At 40.9% G+C, this 19,422-nt stretch overlaps 2 protein-coding genes across 5 annotated transcripts in view; both read right to left on the bottom strand.

The window, feature by feature from the left end:
- Window positions 1-19,422, bottom strand: part of ADGRV1 (adhesion G protein-coupled receptor V1) — a 234,284-nt gene that overhangs the window by 38,319 nt on the left and 176,543 nt on the right. For 3 of the 4 annotated variants that reach the window (XM_083576416.1, XM_083576417.1, XM_083576418.1), the window contains one exon: window positions 1,087-1,244. The exons of the other annotated variant lie outside the window; for it this stretch is intronic. In XM_083576416.1, coding sequence (XP_083432542.1) covers window positions 1,087-1,244 — 158 coding nt within the window. The remainder of the gene's footprint in view (window positions 1-1,086; window positions 1,245-19,422) is intronic. 4 annotated transcript variants of the gene reach the window in all.
- The window catches only part of LOC310744908 (uncharacterized protein), a 263,309-nt gene that overhangs the window by 197,260 nt on the left and 46,627 nt on the right, over window positions 1-19,422 (bottom strand). The window lies entirely within an intron of this gene.

The raw sequence follows: 19,422 nt of genomic DNA, 5'->3' as shown, positions 1-19,422 counted from the left end.
ATCTAAGGTGATAACAAAAGTTATATGAAACAGCAGGTACATAAAACTGAATTGAGCAGCAAGATCCTAAGCACACTAACTCATTGAACCGTCTGAGTTCAATAGGACATATTCCCCTTAGGTAGGATGACAGAAATGCAGCTCCCTGTCATAAAATCCACCACTTTTCTCAGCGCTCTTTAGTTTAAAAGAAATTGAAAGACACAAATGGCAATCTAAACTTTCCTTTCCGCTCTAATTGTCTCAGAAGTTTGAAGTAAATAAGCCAGGAAGTGGGGGGAGGGGAAAAGGGGAAATGAGTACACCGTGTGATCAGATTGTACTTCTTTTTTTCTCTCTCATGAGACAAAGGAGTTGGGTCTCCAGGACTTATGCCAACAGGAAATTCACTAACATGACTTCTTCCTGTACGTAGAAATAAACTGGCAGAAGATCAAAACGGAATAAATAAAAATAATAGCAAAAGGGATCCCCAGTATGTTAGGTATAGTACATTTGGACAGTTGCTCACTGACTTTAGGTCACTATAAGTGCTACACTTAAACTTATCTGACCTGAGATCTAGAAGAAGAAAAAATCTATGGGGATTTCCTCACAAATCTGATAAAAGAGTAAGTATTTGTGGAGAAATCCCTACCAATGTTCTGTGGGCAAAATCAACAAAGACTTTCTCAGCACTGCTCAAAATGGATGAGAGGTGCTGTTTATTTCAGTGGGGCCTACACAGAGAACTTTCTCACAGATTATGCCCTAAAATGGTGAAGGACATGGCTACAAAAAGGGGAAGCCATTCCAGCACTGGGAGAGCTGAGAAGCAGGACTCACTCCATTGACTCTGCTGCAACATGCCACCTCCATCAGGCCTCCTCTCCCACAACTGTCATCTGGGGGCAGCCACTGCACCCGGCTGCTTCAGTGGGAGAAATAGGAAGAAGGACTTATTCACCTGTTTAATTTCTGCATAACACAAAAGCTGTTAAAGGCACAGGAAGCCTTCCAGTAAGAAAGTGGCTACCTATTTGGAGAGACTGGTTATTGTAGGAACCTGCCTTGTTAGTTTGATTAGGACCATTCCATTTTCCATACCTGCAGCATTCGTTCTTCCTCTGAATACATCATCATATGCTTTCCACTGGGGAGTCACCTGATAGGCATGGATAAACACCACAAATACCACCACCAAGCATACTAGTGGAACCAGCACGGCAGTGAAAAGGGCTGCATAAATATTTGGGATAAAGCACCTGGAAAGAAAGAGAAAAACTAGGTAATTTCCAGACATTATAGGCAGTTTGCATGGTGCAAGGGAGGGGGGAGGAATCCGACATTTCCTTACAAGCTACAAATTGTTTAATTACCTACTCAAATAACATGACTATTTATTTTCAAGTGGTCTTAATTGCCTTGTACATCTTGAAATAACGAAAAATCATAATTATTAAAATGTGATTAATTTTCTTCTTATTCCAATATAAACAAAAAAGAGCTAAGTACACAGAAAATTATTTTTTACAGTTCTAAATATGTTTATTTAATATGGACACTTAATTGCACCATTTCTTTAAAGTGTGCTGTGTAATTTTCCATTTTGAGCCTTTATAACCACAAACATCTTTTTTTACAATTTAAAAAAACCACTTTAAAAAAAATCGAGGAGTTTCGTGTGTAATGAAAGGGAATAATTTCCATTGTAGTTAAACCAAACTACATGCCACTTGGAGGCTGAAGCCATTTTTCCTCACCAAACTACCTCCTCTTGCCATTTCCTCCTCCTTTGTGGCTGTTTGCTTTTTTCATCCGTTTAAATTATAACTTACACTCAGTATTTTTACACTGCGGTGGGCAAATGGGTGAGGCTAGACGTCTATATTCCAATTTGGCAATCAAAGAACAGGTGGAAACAAGTACTTTCCTTCTGCAAACCAAACCGTGGGTGGGCAAATTAGGAGGGGGAGATGGATGAGCATTGCATTAGTCAAGGATGGATGAGAACATTGCCTTCTTCTCCACTGATGGAAATTCAATGTCGCATCTTCCAAGGACAACTTCACTGGAATATTTTGTACAATGGATTTTAGCGCCTAGTGCAGAAGCGGTGGCTCTAAACAGGTTTTAGGAATGCAGGATGCTTATACTGAGTCAGGACATGGATCCATCTAGCTTTTAGTATTGCCTCCACTGGCTGGCATCATTTCTCCAGAGTTTCAGATTGGAGACATCCTCAGTCTGCATCAAATGTCCCACCCATTAGCTACAAGCCTTCCCTAAACTCAATACATATTCAGTTCCCTTGACTTACTTACTTACAGTTCCCTTTGCACCTGCTTGCATTCCTTTTTTAAAACATAGCACTGCTGAAAAGTATGCCTCTAGTATGTGCTAGCATTACAGCTACTGCCATTTTGTATTCTCCTTAGTAAAATGCTGAATTTCTCGATTTGTCTCAGTAAAGTTCTTAGGACCTTTAATCTACATCATTAAAGACTGCATCTCTAAGCATGCTTATCTGGGAAAATATCCAATTGAACTGAATATGGCTTAATTCAGACTAAACACATATAAGATTGCACAGACAATGACACATAAGTTATTTTATTCAGAAAATAAACAGGTTTTTGGCTGTACGGGAACAAACATTTTCAGCTCAAGAATTCCTATCAACAGGATGTTCCTGCCGTTAATCCACTCTTAACATCTTCAAGGAAGCACACAATCATCTGATTTTAGAAACTTCATGAAGCATGAAGGATAAAAATATACATCCGGCTTAAGAAGAGAAAACACCATTGTCAATTTAGTTTCCAATGAATACAAATAGATTTATTTTTCTCCATTGCTAGGCACAAAGCTCCAAGTAGATTCCATTCCTTTGGGCTTTAATTTCTGAACTCTGTTATTTCAAGGGAAAAAGATTTATAGTAAAAATTTCAATTTCTTTCGGAAGGTATGGTGCACCCATGCCTACTTTGCTTTTTACATAGCAAGAACAAACAGGCGGGGGGGGGGGGGCGGAGATACAAAAAAACCCCAAAGCTACTTATTAGTTCTCCAAAATATGAATGTGTAATCTTTATTAGTACAGTCATTGTGATTTAGGCATAAATATGATTAAAGGCATCCTCATCTGACTGCAACCACCCATGTGCAGGTGGCTTTACAAAGGATTCACAACAGATGTTCTGGACATGAACAGGTGGGCATACACTCCAGTATGCTGGGCCATTATTGAGGAACGGGTGGCAACCATTTCACACAGGGGTTCCATTCCTGGTCCCTACGTGTGGTGCAGAGTGCGTATAAGCCTGCCCTACCCCCTTCCGGGTCCGAAAGGACACACGCGCCAGCGGTTGCACATCAGTTGGACGCACCTAAAATGGTCACTGACTGTATTGGAAACTCACAGGCCTCAAATTTCCAGCTGTGCATCTGCATTACTGTGTGTCTGCATTGAGCCTTGTGCCGATTCTGCCAAGGTGTGGACAGCTGTACCTACGCAAACCTGGATCTTTTATGTAGTATTTCCGCTCTAAAAAACGTAATGCAAGAAAGAAAGAAAGAAAGAAAGAAAGAAAGAAAGAAAGAAAGAAAGAAGAGCCTACAAAAACTAAGCCATTGCCATGGTTCAAGTGCATAACTAACTTTAAACAAACTACACTTTCATTGTCAAGACTGACAAATCACAAAACCCAGGGCTGGATTTAAGCAAAATAAGCAAAATAAGCATGTGCTTAGGGCATCAAGGGAAGGGGGGGGGCACCACAGAAATTTTCCATTGCCGGATTTACCATGGACCAGCAACTCCACTTTTCAATTCACAAATTCTGTGACAAATTCTGTCTAAATTAAAGCACAAAAGCACAGGATTCAGCTGTAAGATAGTATTGAAATTGTTCGTATCATGGAGTAAAGTGGAAGTATACAAAAATAAACATTATTTTCCATCTTACTGTAGGTTTTGTTTTATTTCGAAAAATAAAATTTTATTTTATGGTTTATTTATATATATATTGAATTAGATATATATGGGGGCACCAAAAGCTTTTAAGTGCTTAGGGCCTCAAAAGGTCTTAATTCAGACCTGACAAAACCTCTATTAAAACTGAGGAAGCATGACTAGTAGTGTCTAACAGATTGAAAGCACCTTCCTATGCTCCTAATTCTAGCCTGAACAGGGCTCAATGGAAGTTCTAAGATGACATCATGTACAAGGAGCATACAGACATTGTGCCAACTCTATAAATGGGAACCTGCAAATTTCCTAGTTCTGCCCCCTTGTACTGATCCCGTTCATTTCAATGAACCTAATGAGAGTTGCTGGGCATTTAAACACATGCCATCCCTGTTTCTGTGAATTCTAAAGGAAGATTTTAAATTAGGATTGACTCATTCCCCTTCATTCTCATTCCTCTGTTCACACAATCAAATTCTAGATTCAGCTTGAGTTTAAACTAGAAGCAACAAAGGTCAAAGAATAGGTTGAGCCTGTCAACAGAAAATAACTGAGAGGAAAGCTATAGCTTCCTACATAAGAAATTCTACCAAATGAAGATCTGCCTTTTTTTCCCCCAGTTGCAAGCCTCTGAAGTAGAGGCTACTACAATTACCGTATTTTTCGCTCTATAACACACACCAGACCATAACACGCACGTAGTTTTTAGAGGAGGAAAACAAGAAAAAAAATTCTAAACGAAATAGTGGATATATGATTTTTGTGGTTCATGCTGTGGCCACAGACATGTGATCTGACAGTGAGTTTGGAGTAGCCCAATGCAAAAATCCTGAGGATCCATGTGGATCCATGCTTTGTAACCATGGAGGAGGGAAGGAAGGGGAACCATGGATCCTCTGCTCACGACTGCAGCAGATCCACCCCGCCACCCGCAGGCATTCGCTCCATAACACGCACAGACATTTCTCCTTACTTTCTAGGAGGAAAAAAGTGAGTGTTATGGTGCAAAAAATACGGTACTGGGCACTCTTCTTGCTCTTATACCACCTGTAGGAAGGAACACCAGTATACCGATCTTACTCTGTTTCCCTTTTAATTCTAAATCACCTTCTTGTTGAATGCTTGATATTATGTGCTCTGTTCTACTGAGTGCATGTAAAGACTTATCAGAGAAATTAATTGGAACATTTTGAAATAGGCTATTGGCAGAAAATGCTGACTTGGCAAAATGAGCTTACCTGCTGACTCTCCATACCACTAATTCTTTTGTAAGCAGTGCTCAGTTGAAACCCAGGGAACACATATCTGCATCTGCAACCCAGTTCTTGCACATACACACAAGAGGGTGCATGGAACTAGGTGTGTTTTACATCTAATTTGACACTGCTGTGGAGAGTCACCAGCAAATTCCCTCTGGCATAAACAAGCACAGCCTTAGCTTTAATTAAAATACAGTCACACCTTGGCTCCCGAACGCCTTGCAAGTTGAACATTTTGGCTCTCAAACACCGCAATCCCAGAAGTGAGTGTTCCGGTTTGTGAACGTTCTTTGGAACCCGAACGTCTGACGCAGCTTCCGATCATCTGCAGGAGCTTCCTGCAGCCAAGTGGAAGCTGCGCCTTGGTTTCCGAATGTTTTGGAAGTCGAATGGACTTCCAGAATGGATTCCATTCGACTTCCGAGGTACCACTGTACGTCCATTGGGCTTCATCTGCACTATACATTTAAAGCCATATCATACCACTTTAAACAGCTATAGCTTCCCCCAAAGTATCCTTGGAATTGCAGTTTGTTACAGGTGCTGAGCTGTGTTAGGAGAATCTTAACAAACCACAGTTCCCAGGATTCTTGGGCCTGGAGCTATAACTGTTGAAGTGGAATATGAGACCTTTAAATGCATGCTGTGGATATGACCCAAGCCTCTTGCAGCCATCAATGAGTGTCCTCCTTATCTGGCACCTTACTCTTTTCCCAGCACATTGATTCAGGGAACTGAGCTCTGTGACTTGCTGGGTCCCTTACAGTAGCTTAAAATGGGTTAAATACTAATATAGCAATTTTTAGTGCAATTTTTAAGAACCAAGTGGACATGCGCTGTTGCAGTCAAAAAGGGGAGATGCCTCGGACATTATTACTATTACTATTATTACTATTACTACTATTTAAATTTGTATAGTGCCCTATACCCATAGAACTCAGGGTGGTTCACAACATAAAATTACAATTAAAAAAAACACAAAATACATAACAAAAATAAAAACGAAAACAAGCCAAGAATCCACTCTTCCACAGCACATTTAAAGGGACATCGGATGTCAATCAGCCAAAGGGCCCTCCTAATTCTCCTTTGGCTGATCCTCTTGTCCTAAGCATGATCTCTCTGTGCGTCAATGTCTTTAGCCAGTACAAACCAATTCATTCTTTCCTTCCTGCAGTGTGAATTGCATATTGTCTCTTACACTGCACAACAGACCTCTCACTGGATTCTGCTGCCGCTTTATGCATGGTGACTGCTTTTAAAATGACTGTGTGCTCTTTGCATGTATACTCATTTTGTCCTTGCGGTTTCCTTTGCTGCCCACAGAATGATGTGGAGAGATGCACAAAGTGCGATGAACGCACCAGAAGAGTTATCTGGTTTTGGCCAGTTCAGTTTGTAAACAATGGTATTACAATTTGAGAGTGTGTGCGTATCGTTGTTCACAGTTATTTACTTTTTAGGAGAAAGCACTAAGGCAGTATCTCTGAGTGGATTTAGTCTGCAAATAGCCCTAAATCCACATTTGAAAGACCTGAGCAGAGATTCTGAACCCAAGTACCTCTTATCAAAAGAACTGCATCTGGTGTTCCCAGCTGACAAACAGGAAACAGCAGACACATGCTGAACTATATGTAAAGGCAGCAGTACAAAACCTTCCTATTGGCTGCCGGTGCTGCTACATGCTGTTGCTGAGCAAACATTAAGACAAATGCTTGAGGTTACCACTGGCTCAGATCATGTTAGCTTGTTTGTTCTCTGGAAGGAAGGGGGGGAGGGGACAGACAGTTGTGGCTGCTTACATCTAAAGCATGGCAGACTGTGAGTCTCGTCAACTCTCTGTGCTACAAAGAAAACACTAATGAGATTGCTATAGGCATTTGTTGCTACGTAACTCCCACAGAATAAAACAGGGAGCTATCTTTTAGTCGACCAACTTTTATGGGTGCTAAAGATCACCTAATGTAGATTAATTGCCCCATAGCTATTCTGCTGCATTCATAGTCAGAGTCTTCCCAGACACTAACTTTCTTTCAGGAGGGCAGCACAGACATCATACATCTGCTCAGATGATACTGCCTCGGTTCCAAATAAATCACAATTTCCCAGGGATCGGTCTGTTTACTATGGTTACTTGAGGGTTTTCTCTCCCTGCACCCACCCACAAGCACAGTTTTCTGTGGGAAAGATTATGCAGTAGTGTCACAGGCACCTATTGGATTGTATTTTGTGATGTAACTTCCAAGCCAGCCAATAGCTCCTGTTTTCCAGTATACACCTTTCTTTCTAAACATTTCCATGGTGCCTGAAACCCCATTCACATAATAAAACTATGTTGGCTGAAAACATGGGAGGGATAGAGTGGCATTGTGCTTGAGGCCTCAACCCAACTCCAGCATACTCAGAAGATTGGGGCAAAGTGAACAGGAACGATCCCACTCCCCATGCTCAGTCAATGCAGCTTCGTATGAGCAGACTGTGTGTGCTTGCCCTAGCCTCCATCAAAGCACATACCGCTAGTTATGAAAACCCCAAAGGCTGCATCCAACCTTCTCTGTCTGCTAGTGCAAGCGCTCTTGCACCAGTACACGAGTGAGTTTTAATGTTGCACAACAGGGGACTCCAATGCAATAGATGCACTAGCAGAAACTCATTGTGCAATGGATCACACAACAAAGGGCTCATCCACGTTTTCCTTTGCCCCTTGATATCTCCTGTTTGTCCCGTGATTTCTAGCATGGGTCCGATAGGTTTCTCTTTCGTTCTGCTGCTTTCCCTGGGGAAAGCCCACTGTTTACTGAACAAATGTCAATTCACAGAAAACCCAACTGATGTCTTGTCTGATTCAGCAGTAAACCACAGGCTTTCTCAAGGAAAGTGGCAGGACAGAACAAAAACCTCCCGAACCCGTGCCTAGGAATCACAGGACAAACAGAAGAGTGGGTGATTCCAAAATTACCAACAACTTGCTTATGCATTCTCTTGCAGTACAAAATGAAACATTTCACCTCTGGAACAAGCATACTACCAAATGATTTTAACATAGATTACATTGCATATCACCCCAGGTTTCCCAGAAAAGCAAAGCTAGTCCCACCCTCTTCCTTTTTATTATTTTAAATATAAAAAAATTCAAAAATACCACAAGCACACAACTTATAAACAATCACTAAAAAACCAACAAAACACATTTAACTATTAAATACAGTCGTACCTTGGTTCTTGAACACCTTGTGACTCAAACATTTTGGCTCCCAAATGCTGCAAACCAGGAAGTGAGTGTTCCTGTTTGCGAACGTTCTTTGGAACCCGAATATTTGACGCGGCTTCTGTGGCTTCCGATTGAGAACAGATGTACCACATGGAAACTTTAGGGACTGAATACAGGCCCATTTGGCAGGCACTTTTGATCATAAAGGTACAACAACTTCATAGTTGGAATGTAAAATTCAATAGCATGTGATAACTTTTCAAATCAGCTGATAAGGCAACCAAAGGCATATTTAGTTGTGGAACAGAAGAAAACTAAAACAAAAACTAAAGTTACACCCTTCCTTTTGCACATATGCTGGACTTGCCCTTTATTACCATTTACAGAGCTCTTGTTTTGGTTTCTCTTTCATGCAGTGTACCTGACTTCACCAGAAATCCCCTTAACTGCCAATGCAACATCAACAGGGGATTTTCTCTACAATGCATTCTGCTCTGAGCACAAGGAACTTTAAAAGTAAACAGTTCTCAGATGAGCCGTATCAACTGTTCACGTGTCCAAAGTTTAAAAACAGCTGTGGTGTGTATGACGCTATTTACTCAATGACATACTGAAACTTTTCAACTTGTTGCTATTGCCTGCAACGCAGTTTATTTTGAATTGGCATTTTCTTGAAACAAATAATATTTTGGATTCATATTACAGTGGAGAACAACAACAAACAAACAACTCAACATGCCTCCCATTAACGCTTTTGTTGTTTGTGTGTTTCAGCTCATCCTTTAAGATCTCTGTAGGTTGTATTACAAATTTTGATTTGATTCTACCAGATTGTAGAATTATGTTTAAGAGGAACTGATCAAAGCAGGGAGTCATCTTCTTTTTGGAACTGCACCTATTTTGATGCTTTTTGAAGAGTTGTAAAGCTGCAAATGCAGTTTAGGATTCACTGCATTTATTTCTGAAGTTGGCTTCCTCCTTTGTTTGCAGTGCACTGATGCCTTGCACTTTTCACTCCATATATCAGGTGAAGTGGCCTGGTTTTTGTTAACGTGCTTTGAAACTACTAACTATGCATTCATTCAATTAAAAGTACATTCACTCACCCTTTATCTCCCTTTTGGAACTCTTGAAAAACTGCTTCATGAAGGACGGGGAGGTGGGTTTGTGACATCCCTAGTTTCAGCATCAGCTGTTTTCTGTTTCACTGAGAAAAGACTTCTACAGCTAGCAGGTCACCACTCAAATTATTTGTGTCTCTATACATTTCAAGATATTTACAAGTTTGATTTATCAAACTGTTCTGAACACTGTAGGCTGAAGTCACATTTCAGAAGTTTCAACATAAAAGGAACAAGTTCAGCGATGATAGATGTAAAGTTGAATAGCTGAATAAGTTAAATCACTGTGTGCTGTAATGTTGAGAATGACTGGGAAATATCTGTGTTGTCCCAAAAGCTATTAAATCAAATGTGAAGAAACAGTGTTGAGGGTATATCAGAACTATTCCTTTCCCACCACAAGAAAATGTGATGCCAAATGTTATCTTGACTATTTTGCATGAATCAAGAATATGTGAGTTTTCATGTTCAGGATATGCAAAGAAAGGATAAGAAAACAACGTATAAGCTGTCCTGCCTGAGCTCCAGTAAATGAGGACAAATATCAAGTGAGTCTTGTAGGACAGGTGAAAGGTTAAAGGACAAAAATGTCCTTTAAGAATGATAATGTAAATCTGTTCCATCTAACTTTATTGATTAAAGCAGTTTAGACTTGTTTTATTTGTCTTTTATACAGAAAAGTAGGATTTTAAAAAAAAAATCAAATACACTTGTAAGGCAAAACTCAGCTAAATTTTACTTAGAGTAAATCTACTGAAATTAATAGACCTAGCTTTGTCATCTTTGTTAATATCAATGGGATTACTTGGAGTAAAACTTAGCTGAATACCACCCACAGAGTTTAATGTTGCAAGTGGGCAAAACTGAAAAATCACTCCTGATGAGATTCTGAGTATGTTTGTGGTTGGTACTGCTAGTCTCTAAATTACAACAGCTGAGTGATAGTCAACATTAACCCTACTCAGAGTAGACCCACTGAAATCAATGGTCATAAGTAGCATAAGTCCCTTAAGTTCAATGGAATCTACTTTGATTATGACCTGGGTATCACCTATTATTATTAAACGAATGTGTGATCAGCCTACTCAATGCTTTCTATTTTTGTCAGCTATAAAATGTTCAGGTTTTGATATCATTCTAAGAACTGGAATGCTGGGCAAACATCTCTCTCACACACATAAAGAGACACACTGGAAATATTTCCGAGTATCTGTCTGATTTAACATGCATACACTGGGGGTGGGGGAAGGTACACAATCATTTGCAGGAAAAAAAAGTATATAGTATTCTGTCCCAGAAGTACGATATTGCTACCACACCTAGTCTTTGGCAGTGTTTAAGGTGTCACAAGACTTGTTTTTGGTGCAACAGACTAATAACTGGAAGTTCCCCCTGGAAGTTAAAATCACCACATATCATCTAACATTTGAACATCTTTGTGTGTGCAGCGATCACACAGCTAAATGCACATCTTTTCCAGCTCCACATCTAACATTTTACCCACTGAGAGTTGCATCCAAGTCAGAGCCCCACTGTGGTCAGTTAAGATGAATGCAGGTGTAGATGTCCACCCACTCAAGTACCTAGGATTTGCTTGCAGGAAGCTTGTGCCAGATATGGAATCATTGCATCATGCATGGGTGTTCCACTCACCCAGAAATACTGTATGCTGCAACTGTTCTAAAATTAAATGCTAAATTGTTCTTCTTCACAATCTAAAAATGGCTACAGTTTCAATCAGCAAAAACACACTTCTTTCCTCAAGAAGACGTCAACATAGTATTTCTGTAACAAGGTAGCATTTCTATTTTAAACATTTTAGAGGCACAACTCACTGATTATTGCCTGGGTTTGTTTGGGGTTTTTTTAGGAAGGGAGGTTCCTCTTTTTCCCCCTTGCCTTGATGGTGGTAAATATTTGCAAAGTTATAAAAAGCTCTCAGGAGAAATACTACAGGATTTTTTTTTCACTGTAGCCCCATGCTCGCAATGAACGAAGGACTTATTCCCACAATGAAAGTAGTACTTAGCAACACTATCTACAGACTAGCATCAATGTATCTCCAGCACTATCTTATACAAGGCAAATGGGTGGAGGAACTCTGCTCTGCTGCCTGTCGTCTGCATTTCTATTGCACCTGCTTACTGCAGAAAAGTAGATGTTTGCCAGCATAACTGTAGTAGCTAAAAGGCCTTTAGAAAGGCTTGTAAATCACTTGTAGCTGCTCTCTCTTTCTTCCACTTCTTCAGTTTCTGTGCTACCTAACACAGTTGTGCTCCGCTGTTTTGCCACACCTGGTCATAGTGATGAACAATTTGTTGTGCTGGCACATCACGGCCAATTCTTGATATAGATATAGTTGTTTCAGTGATGGTGTTATATGTCTTTATGTTGGCTTTTATATTTTGTTAGCTACCTTGAGGGTCTTCATTGAAGGGGGAAAGCAGAAGACATTTAAAAGTGCTATTAGCAGTGTCACAGCATTGTCACAGTAGCCTTTCTAATGTCACTATAATTTGCAAGTAACTGCTTCATTGTACAAATTTGTGCAGCAGGTAATGCTCAGCTATACTACTGGGCACCATTTCCCCCTGAAGTCCTTCTCTGGGTTGGAATACTAAATGGGATTCTACATGTGAATATTGAGACAGGGCACTCAAAGCCAGCAGCTGTATAATCACATGCACAAAAGACTTAAGCAGTGCTCTTCATGAAATGAGAGCCCTTTACAAACAAACGACCATCCCCACGTATAGATTAAGCATGTGGAGAGGGGAGCAGAAGCACAGGTTCTGCTCCTCATTTCGCATAGATCAACCTTGTCATTGTGCATTCAGTATAATATCTGAAAAACAAAGCCTACACATGTAGGCATACACACGTAGCCTCTTACATGACTAGAAGTCCTGAGCAACTGGTATTCTTGATTGCATGGAGAGCCCATAAACCCAAGGCTAAAATGCATTTTTGTATGTTAATGTTTCAAAAATATATGCAGTCCTATGCACATTTCACCTTAGTATATGCAGGAGAAGATTCCTCATTGGCCATGAATATGACAGCCGATAAACCATAACAAAGTCCCCACGCCAACTTCCCCACTTCCCTACTGAGCAGGCCCCTAACAGTCTGGGGTAGGTGGTAAATCTGCCATCGGTCAACCGAGAGGGCAGCCTGCTCCAGGTCGCCCTCCTAAATACACCAGGGGTGACCAGGGTACACACACCCTGTGCCCATGCCGCAATTGGATTGCGGGCAAGCATATAGAGGGTCAAGCATGAACAGGTGGAGGGCAACTCCAAGCAGTCATCCCCTCCACTGACCATGCAAGAAGTTGGTGATTCTCCCTTTCCAACTAAGGTTGCACCATGTGGCAACCTCTGCCTCCCTATCCCGGAGCCCTGGGGGAACAGATATTCATTTTCAGCTTGTAGTCCCTTAACAGGGTGAGTACCAGTTGCTCCAACAGCATTTTAAAGGGGAAAAATGTGTCAGCAAAAAATCTTACGTATTTCACTTTTAAATCGGATAAACAATGTTCTATGGATTATACCTTAGGCCTTCACAATGAATCCCCTTAATGCAACAGGGTGGGGGTGGGGTGGGATATTGCTTGCTAATTTCATTGATGTCTCTAAACTTATGTAATTGGAGATTGAATAAAAGATTGACTCTCTCTCTCTCTCTCTATATATATATAGGTTACAGGATGGCTTTTATGTTAAAGGATTTCTATTTTGGGATAATGCCCAAAAGAACATACAAAGGTGTGACCCTCTGATTGACAACGCAGGTTAATCAAGTAAGTGCCCGTCACTTAAAATGTCACACAAGTGGAGCCTTTCAAAATGATTGAAAGCTGCTTTTTGAAGTTCAAGCTGTTGCCTTTATCTAATTAAAGTCTTAACAATTTGAGTCGTGACTGATCCATTATTACCCACTTTAATGTTCTTCTTGGTACCAAGATACAAATAACCCCATCAAGTTGTGCTTTTTTTAGTGTGCAGTTGGGGGGAAAATAACACAGTCAGTAAGCTGATAACATGCAGTTTGAAAAAGGGGGTGGGGGACTGGATTCACCTAACTAATCAAGTTAGCAAAAGCTCTCTATGTGAGGGCTTCTGCAACAGACCTCCCCCCCCCCACCTCTCCACTTGCCCCCCAAATTGGGTTTCATGGGATTGAGAGAACTCCAACAGTGTGTAGGAGAAGGAGAGAGAGAATGGTTCCTTCTGGCAAGTTGCAATTGTGTGGCACTTAATCCCATTCATTAGGTGCATGTGTTTAAAAAGCAAAGGAAATGTCAGGGACAGTATGCACACAAATTATATTAGGGTAGAATTTGCTCTGTTTCTGTACTTCAACTGCCAGACCCTCCTTTTCTTCACCTCCATTTTTGGGCATTAAAGTTTCATTGCATCCCTGCAAATACCCTGAAAGCATTTCTGTTTTTGCACCTTATACCTGTCTCACACTTTGCTCCTTTTTTGCTGCCAGTGCAAAACAATTGAGGCTGCAACTCCATCAATGGTGGCACATTACGATAGGTGTAAAGATGGAAGTTTTCTAGGTCGTATCCACATAAGTTCTATTCAACACAAGGTAAGGGGCAGGACAAAGTGTGACTGCTGCCCAGATTTCAAAGTGTGCCCACCGGTTCCAAATGCTGGCAAGCCCTGCAATATGGCATCTCAGTAGACGGAAGCAACTGAAAATCCTTAAAATGCTTCACAAATAAGTCCCAGCACGCCTTTGATAGTTTCGCAGGTTATTAATAGGAGGCTATGCAGTTCTTCTAACAAACTGGAACAACATTGCCAGATAGCATTCTGCAGATGCAATGTTGGCAGTGAAGTAAGATTTCTTTGCTGCCAATACCGCCACAGAGCATGTTCTCAAACAGGCTCTAAGCCATGTTTGGTTGGATTTGACCCAAGTCTTCTGCCATCTGCACTCCAGCATATTCCCAACTGCTTAATCTTCAAGAATGAGGGGACTGTATGGGGGAGCATGTTGCATTTTGAGACACTGTTGGTCCATCCAACTCAGCATTTCCTGCACTGGCTGGCAGCATCCCACACAGGAGTCTTTCATAGTCATATACCTGAAAATGCCAGATTGACATGGAGATCTTCTGCATGCAAAAGCGCAAGCACTCCTAAAGTTAGGAGGTCCCACATGTCTCTTTATCACAAGGTATCAGTTTTAGACATTTCCCTCATCCATAAACCCTCTCACTATGTCCAGTGCAGAATTGTTCCCTCTATTCCCTTGTAGTATTCCCAGAGGTAGTATTGGGTCATAACTATGTTTATACATTAAACATACATTTTAAAAAACTATGCATAGCTTTCATGGTGCCCATGATGTTTTGAGTCACTCCAGCCAAAGTGAGGCTTTGGCATGGAAGCTGAAGTCCCCCAGGACAGAAAATCTAGAGATTTCCAACACCAGGCTGAACACTGCCTGCATGTGTCAGGCCACAAGGTGGGAAGATATTCAACAGATCATTTTGTTTACTTATCTAAGTATTTTTAGGTTGCTTTTCAGGGAAAATGCCCTCACAAGGGACTTACAAAATCTACGTTACAGAACAATAATAAAAAATAGAAAGAATAAAATCAAAACAGCTATTTAAAAACACAACACACTGGCAGCAAATAAAGCCTTATTATTATAGCTCAGCTGGAAGGTTTAAAAAATTTCAACATCAGAATCATAAAGCCATCTATAAAAAAGAAGCTGGAACAGATGGGTTTTTAAAGCTTGCTTAAAACTTGAAGGGTGCATTCAAGTCCTGATTGTGGGCTTCCCAAGACATGTCATTGACTACTGCGAGAACACTATGTGGCACCAGATCAGCCTTTGGCCTGATCCAGCAGGGCTCTTCTTTTGGTTTTAAGACTGTTTTCCATGAAAAGGGAGTAGTCTAATATGACTACATCTGGAGATAAATAACTAATCTGCAACATAATAATACTTTTCAGACAACATATGAGATTAGCTATCTTGCATGTTGTTTGTTAGTTGAACATGAACAATGTTTACTGGTTTACAGTAAACCTTTACTTGCTTACGGTAAACAGAGATGACTGCAAGCTTAAAACATCTAACATGAAATGTCATTGTGGTGAACTGTCTCCAAGTTTTCCCAGGGGGCTTCCTTGTCGAGTAAAAAAGGGCTTCCCCTTTAAATGACCCATTTGCTTAGGTTCCAGTCTCAGCTTAACAGACTGTTTGTGGTTTTATTAAGTTTATCTGGTTTTGAAAATAAGAGTTGTTGGCAGCTTGCAATCGGTCTAAAAATAAATGTGCATAATTCTTAATTTTTATTTTTATATTTTTTAAAAACCTATCCACAACTAATTGTGGAAGTCACAAAAAGCCAAACCATTCCCTTTTGCTTCATAAGACCTCTTCTAAGCTCTATAACTGAGGCCTAAAGATAGATCTAATGAATGCAATACCCAATATTGCATTATTGAGAGTATTAAAGATAAAGGTACTCCTGACCATTAGGTCCAGTCGTGACCGACTCTGGGGTTGCGGCGTTCATCTCGCTTTATTGGCCGAGGGAGCCGGCGTACAACTTCCGGGTCATGTGGCCAGCATGACTAAGCCGCTTCTGGCGAACTAGAGCAGCGCACGGAAATGCCGTTTACCTTCCTGCTGGGGCGGTACCTATTTATCTACTTGCACTTTGACGTGCTTTCAAACTGCTAGGTTGGCAGGAGCAGGGACCGAGCAATGGGAGCTCATCCCGTCGCGGGGATTCGAACCGCTGACCTTCTGATCGGCAAGTCCTAGGCTCTGTGGTTTAACCCACAGGACCACCCACGTCCACCTTGAGAGTATTAGGAAATAACAAAAATAATAATATCCAAAATATATTAAAAAAATTATTAGAATGGGAGACCAAAGATGAAATGGTCAAAGGCCATGGTGACACAATGGGCAATAGACATTGGACATAACATTGAAATTTCAGAATGGGAAAAGCTATGGAACCAAACTGTGAACTTTTTGGCTTGCTACTTGATAAAGGACAGCATGCAAAAGAGGCTCTGTCTAAAGGTTGTACTTGATGCCCAGTTAACTTGTCAAAATGTATAAGAGAGGGTCCAAATTGTGCTGGAAGTGTTCAGAGGTGATGGGATCTTTTATACAAATGTAGCGGTTCTGTAAACATGCTGGAGATTATTGGGAGATGCTCTACGATGAGCTAAAAAAGATTTTCAAGTTTACATTCCCCAGAAAACCTGAAGCCTTCTTATTGGCAATAACTGGTGATGAGATACCAAAGAAGATACACAACCTATTTCTTCGTGCATTAGCAGTGGCCAGAATAGTGTATTCTAGAAACTGGAAAGAAAAAGGGATCCCAATAAAGATCTATACAAACTGATAAAATTTGCAAACATGATGGCCAAAATAAGGAACCAGGATGAGAAATAGATAAGGGGTGAGTGGGAAAGCCGTGGAGAATATTTAAAAAGTTATGATACTGATACTAACCTACAAGTAGGGGTAATTTCATGAGCAACAGGTAACAACAAAGAAGGAAATGAAAGGAGAAAAATCATGTGGGGAAATTAATGGATATGCAGGAAAGTAAGGTATATCTAGAATGCCACAGAGTGTTGGATTGGGAAGTCTGTAGAGAAATTTTGTATGATGGAAAATGTATGATGTGTAAATAGAAAAATGGAAAATGCATTAAAAAATAGACCTAATTGATGCAGTTTGTAACAGTGTATGCTGTTTATAGTGCATCAACAGGGGCATATAGTTTTGCAAATAGCAAGTGTCAGGGGATATGCATTTCTAAGTATCCAGTGCAGTTTAAATATGGCATTAAATGTTTTTATTGGAGAATATTGCAACGCTGTTGGTATTATTCTAAAACAGTGATGGGAAATGTCTAGCCCACAAGCCTACTTAGGCCTGGCACAGGTCCAAATTTGGCCTTCCAGGTCATTCCCCACAAACCATGCTTTCCTGTCCCACATCTGTCATCAGGTGCAGAACAGGTGTAGATATGGCTACAAATGAACATTCAGAAGCCTTAAATGAGCTCCTAACTGTTTCTTTGCAGGTAGGGCTCCCTCCCTCCTCCCCACCCCAACCTAAAATAAATACTATTCCGAGATGAGGTTATGATAATTCAGCCTGCTCACTTGTGTTCCTCTTGCTAAACAAGCCCAGAAGACACACTGCTGCAGAGTAAACACTGTAATTCCTGTTATGTTATATAAGAACCTGCTGGCATTCATTTGGAGAATCAAGGTTAGGGAAGGCTGACCTATGTCACAAGTAAAATATTAAAACTGTCCCTCCCTGATGCCTGAGTGGCAGAATGGAGACAGGATGACAAGTATATACTGAATTGTGAAATCAAGTTAACGATACAGGCTGCTTTCTTAGACGCACTCATCTGAGAGTAAATTTGGTGGGACTTACTTATGAGTAAAGATGATTAAAACTTCGGTCACAGATAGCTTTGTGATGCACTATTAGCCACTTCATTAACTTTGCAAAATATTGTTGTTGGTTTTGCTGCAATATACAGTGGTACCTTGGTTCTCAAACGCTTTCATACTCAAACAACTTGGAACCCAAACACTGCAAATCCAGAAGCAAGCAAGCTTTTTTCAGAAGCCAAACGTGCTCCATTTTGAGTGTTACACTTCCAATTTGAGTGCCACACTTCGGATTTGAGTGCCACATTTCCATTTTGAGTGTTACGCTGCGGTCTGTTTTTGCTATTTATTTTGTGTTTTTGTGGCTCTCTCTTGTTTTGTTTTTGTGACTGGGTTTTGTGGAACCCAGTTCAGCGACTGGTTGACTGATTGTGTGCCTGTAGCACATTGTTTATTACTTTCGTTTTATGGCTCAATGGTCTTGTTAGATAGTAAAATTCATGTTAAATTGCTGTTTTAGGGGTTGTTTTTAAAAGTCTAGAATGGATTAATCCATTTTGCATTACTTTCTATGGGAAAGTGCGCCTAGGTTTTGGAATGCTTTGGTTTTGGAACGGACTTCGGGAATGGATTAAATTTGAGAACCAAGATACCACTGTATTAAACAGGACCACCCCTGTGGAAATTAATTAACTTTGAAAGGGAACACAGAGAGAAGGAAAATTATTTGTAAGTATCTGTTGATGATTGATATGTGGACCTGTTGTGCACTATGTGGAAAAAATATACACGTACCGTATTGGCCCGAATATAAGCCGCACTTTCCCCCCAGATTCTGATTGTGAAAAGTTAAAGTGTGGCTTATATTCGCCACCTTACAGTATCACTGCTGAAACAGCTGCCCAGCAGGGCCATCAGGGGTGCCGGACAATGGCGTGCCACCCACCCGCGACTCCCAAGCCTGCCCCGAGCAGTGGGGAAAGGCCACTGGCAAAGCGGTACAGCTCCCTCCCCCGGAAGCAGCCGCTCCCAAGCCTCCCCCAGCGCCAGCTTGGGAAGGTAGTGCCGGGAGGCAGTTGTGTCAGGAGGCGGGTGCGCAGTGCACTCAGAACTGAGCGCCGGTACCGGCTTGGGGAGCAGGGTGCTAAGTGCCAGCACCAGCCGCCCCTGTTCAGGGTGGCAGAGCCAGGAGGCAGGCCGCAACCACAAATAAGCCTTGAATTTTAAAGATGCGGCTTATTTGCAGGTGCGTCTTATATTTGGGACAATACGGTATTTCAGTAGAGGACAAAATGGATGGAAGACTTGTGCAAAACAAACCACTTGCAGAAGAGCAGAAAGTGAGAAAGAATGTTGGAACAGATTGAGGCAAGTTTATGCATCACTAATCTTACTAACCCTTTCCTGGGTTTTACATAATAACTTTACATTGTGGTAGTCTGGTAGTGAGGGGCATAATATG

The sequence above is a fragment of the Podarcis filfolensis genome (genome assembly GCF_964270895.1).
Source record: "Podarcis filfolensis genome assembly, chromosome: 11".
NCBI classification, from domain to species: domain Eukaryota; kingdom Metazoa; phylum Chordata; class Lepidosauria; order Squamata; family Lacertidae; genus Podarcis; species Podarcis filfolensis.
Note: the sequence above shows the minus strand (reverse complement) of the source record. Positions and strands in the feature narration are given on the sequence as shown.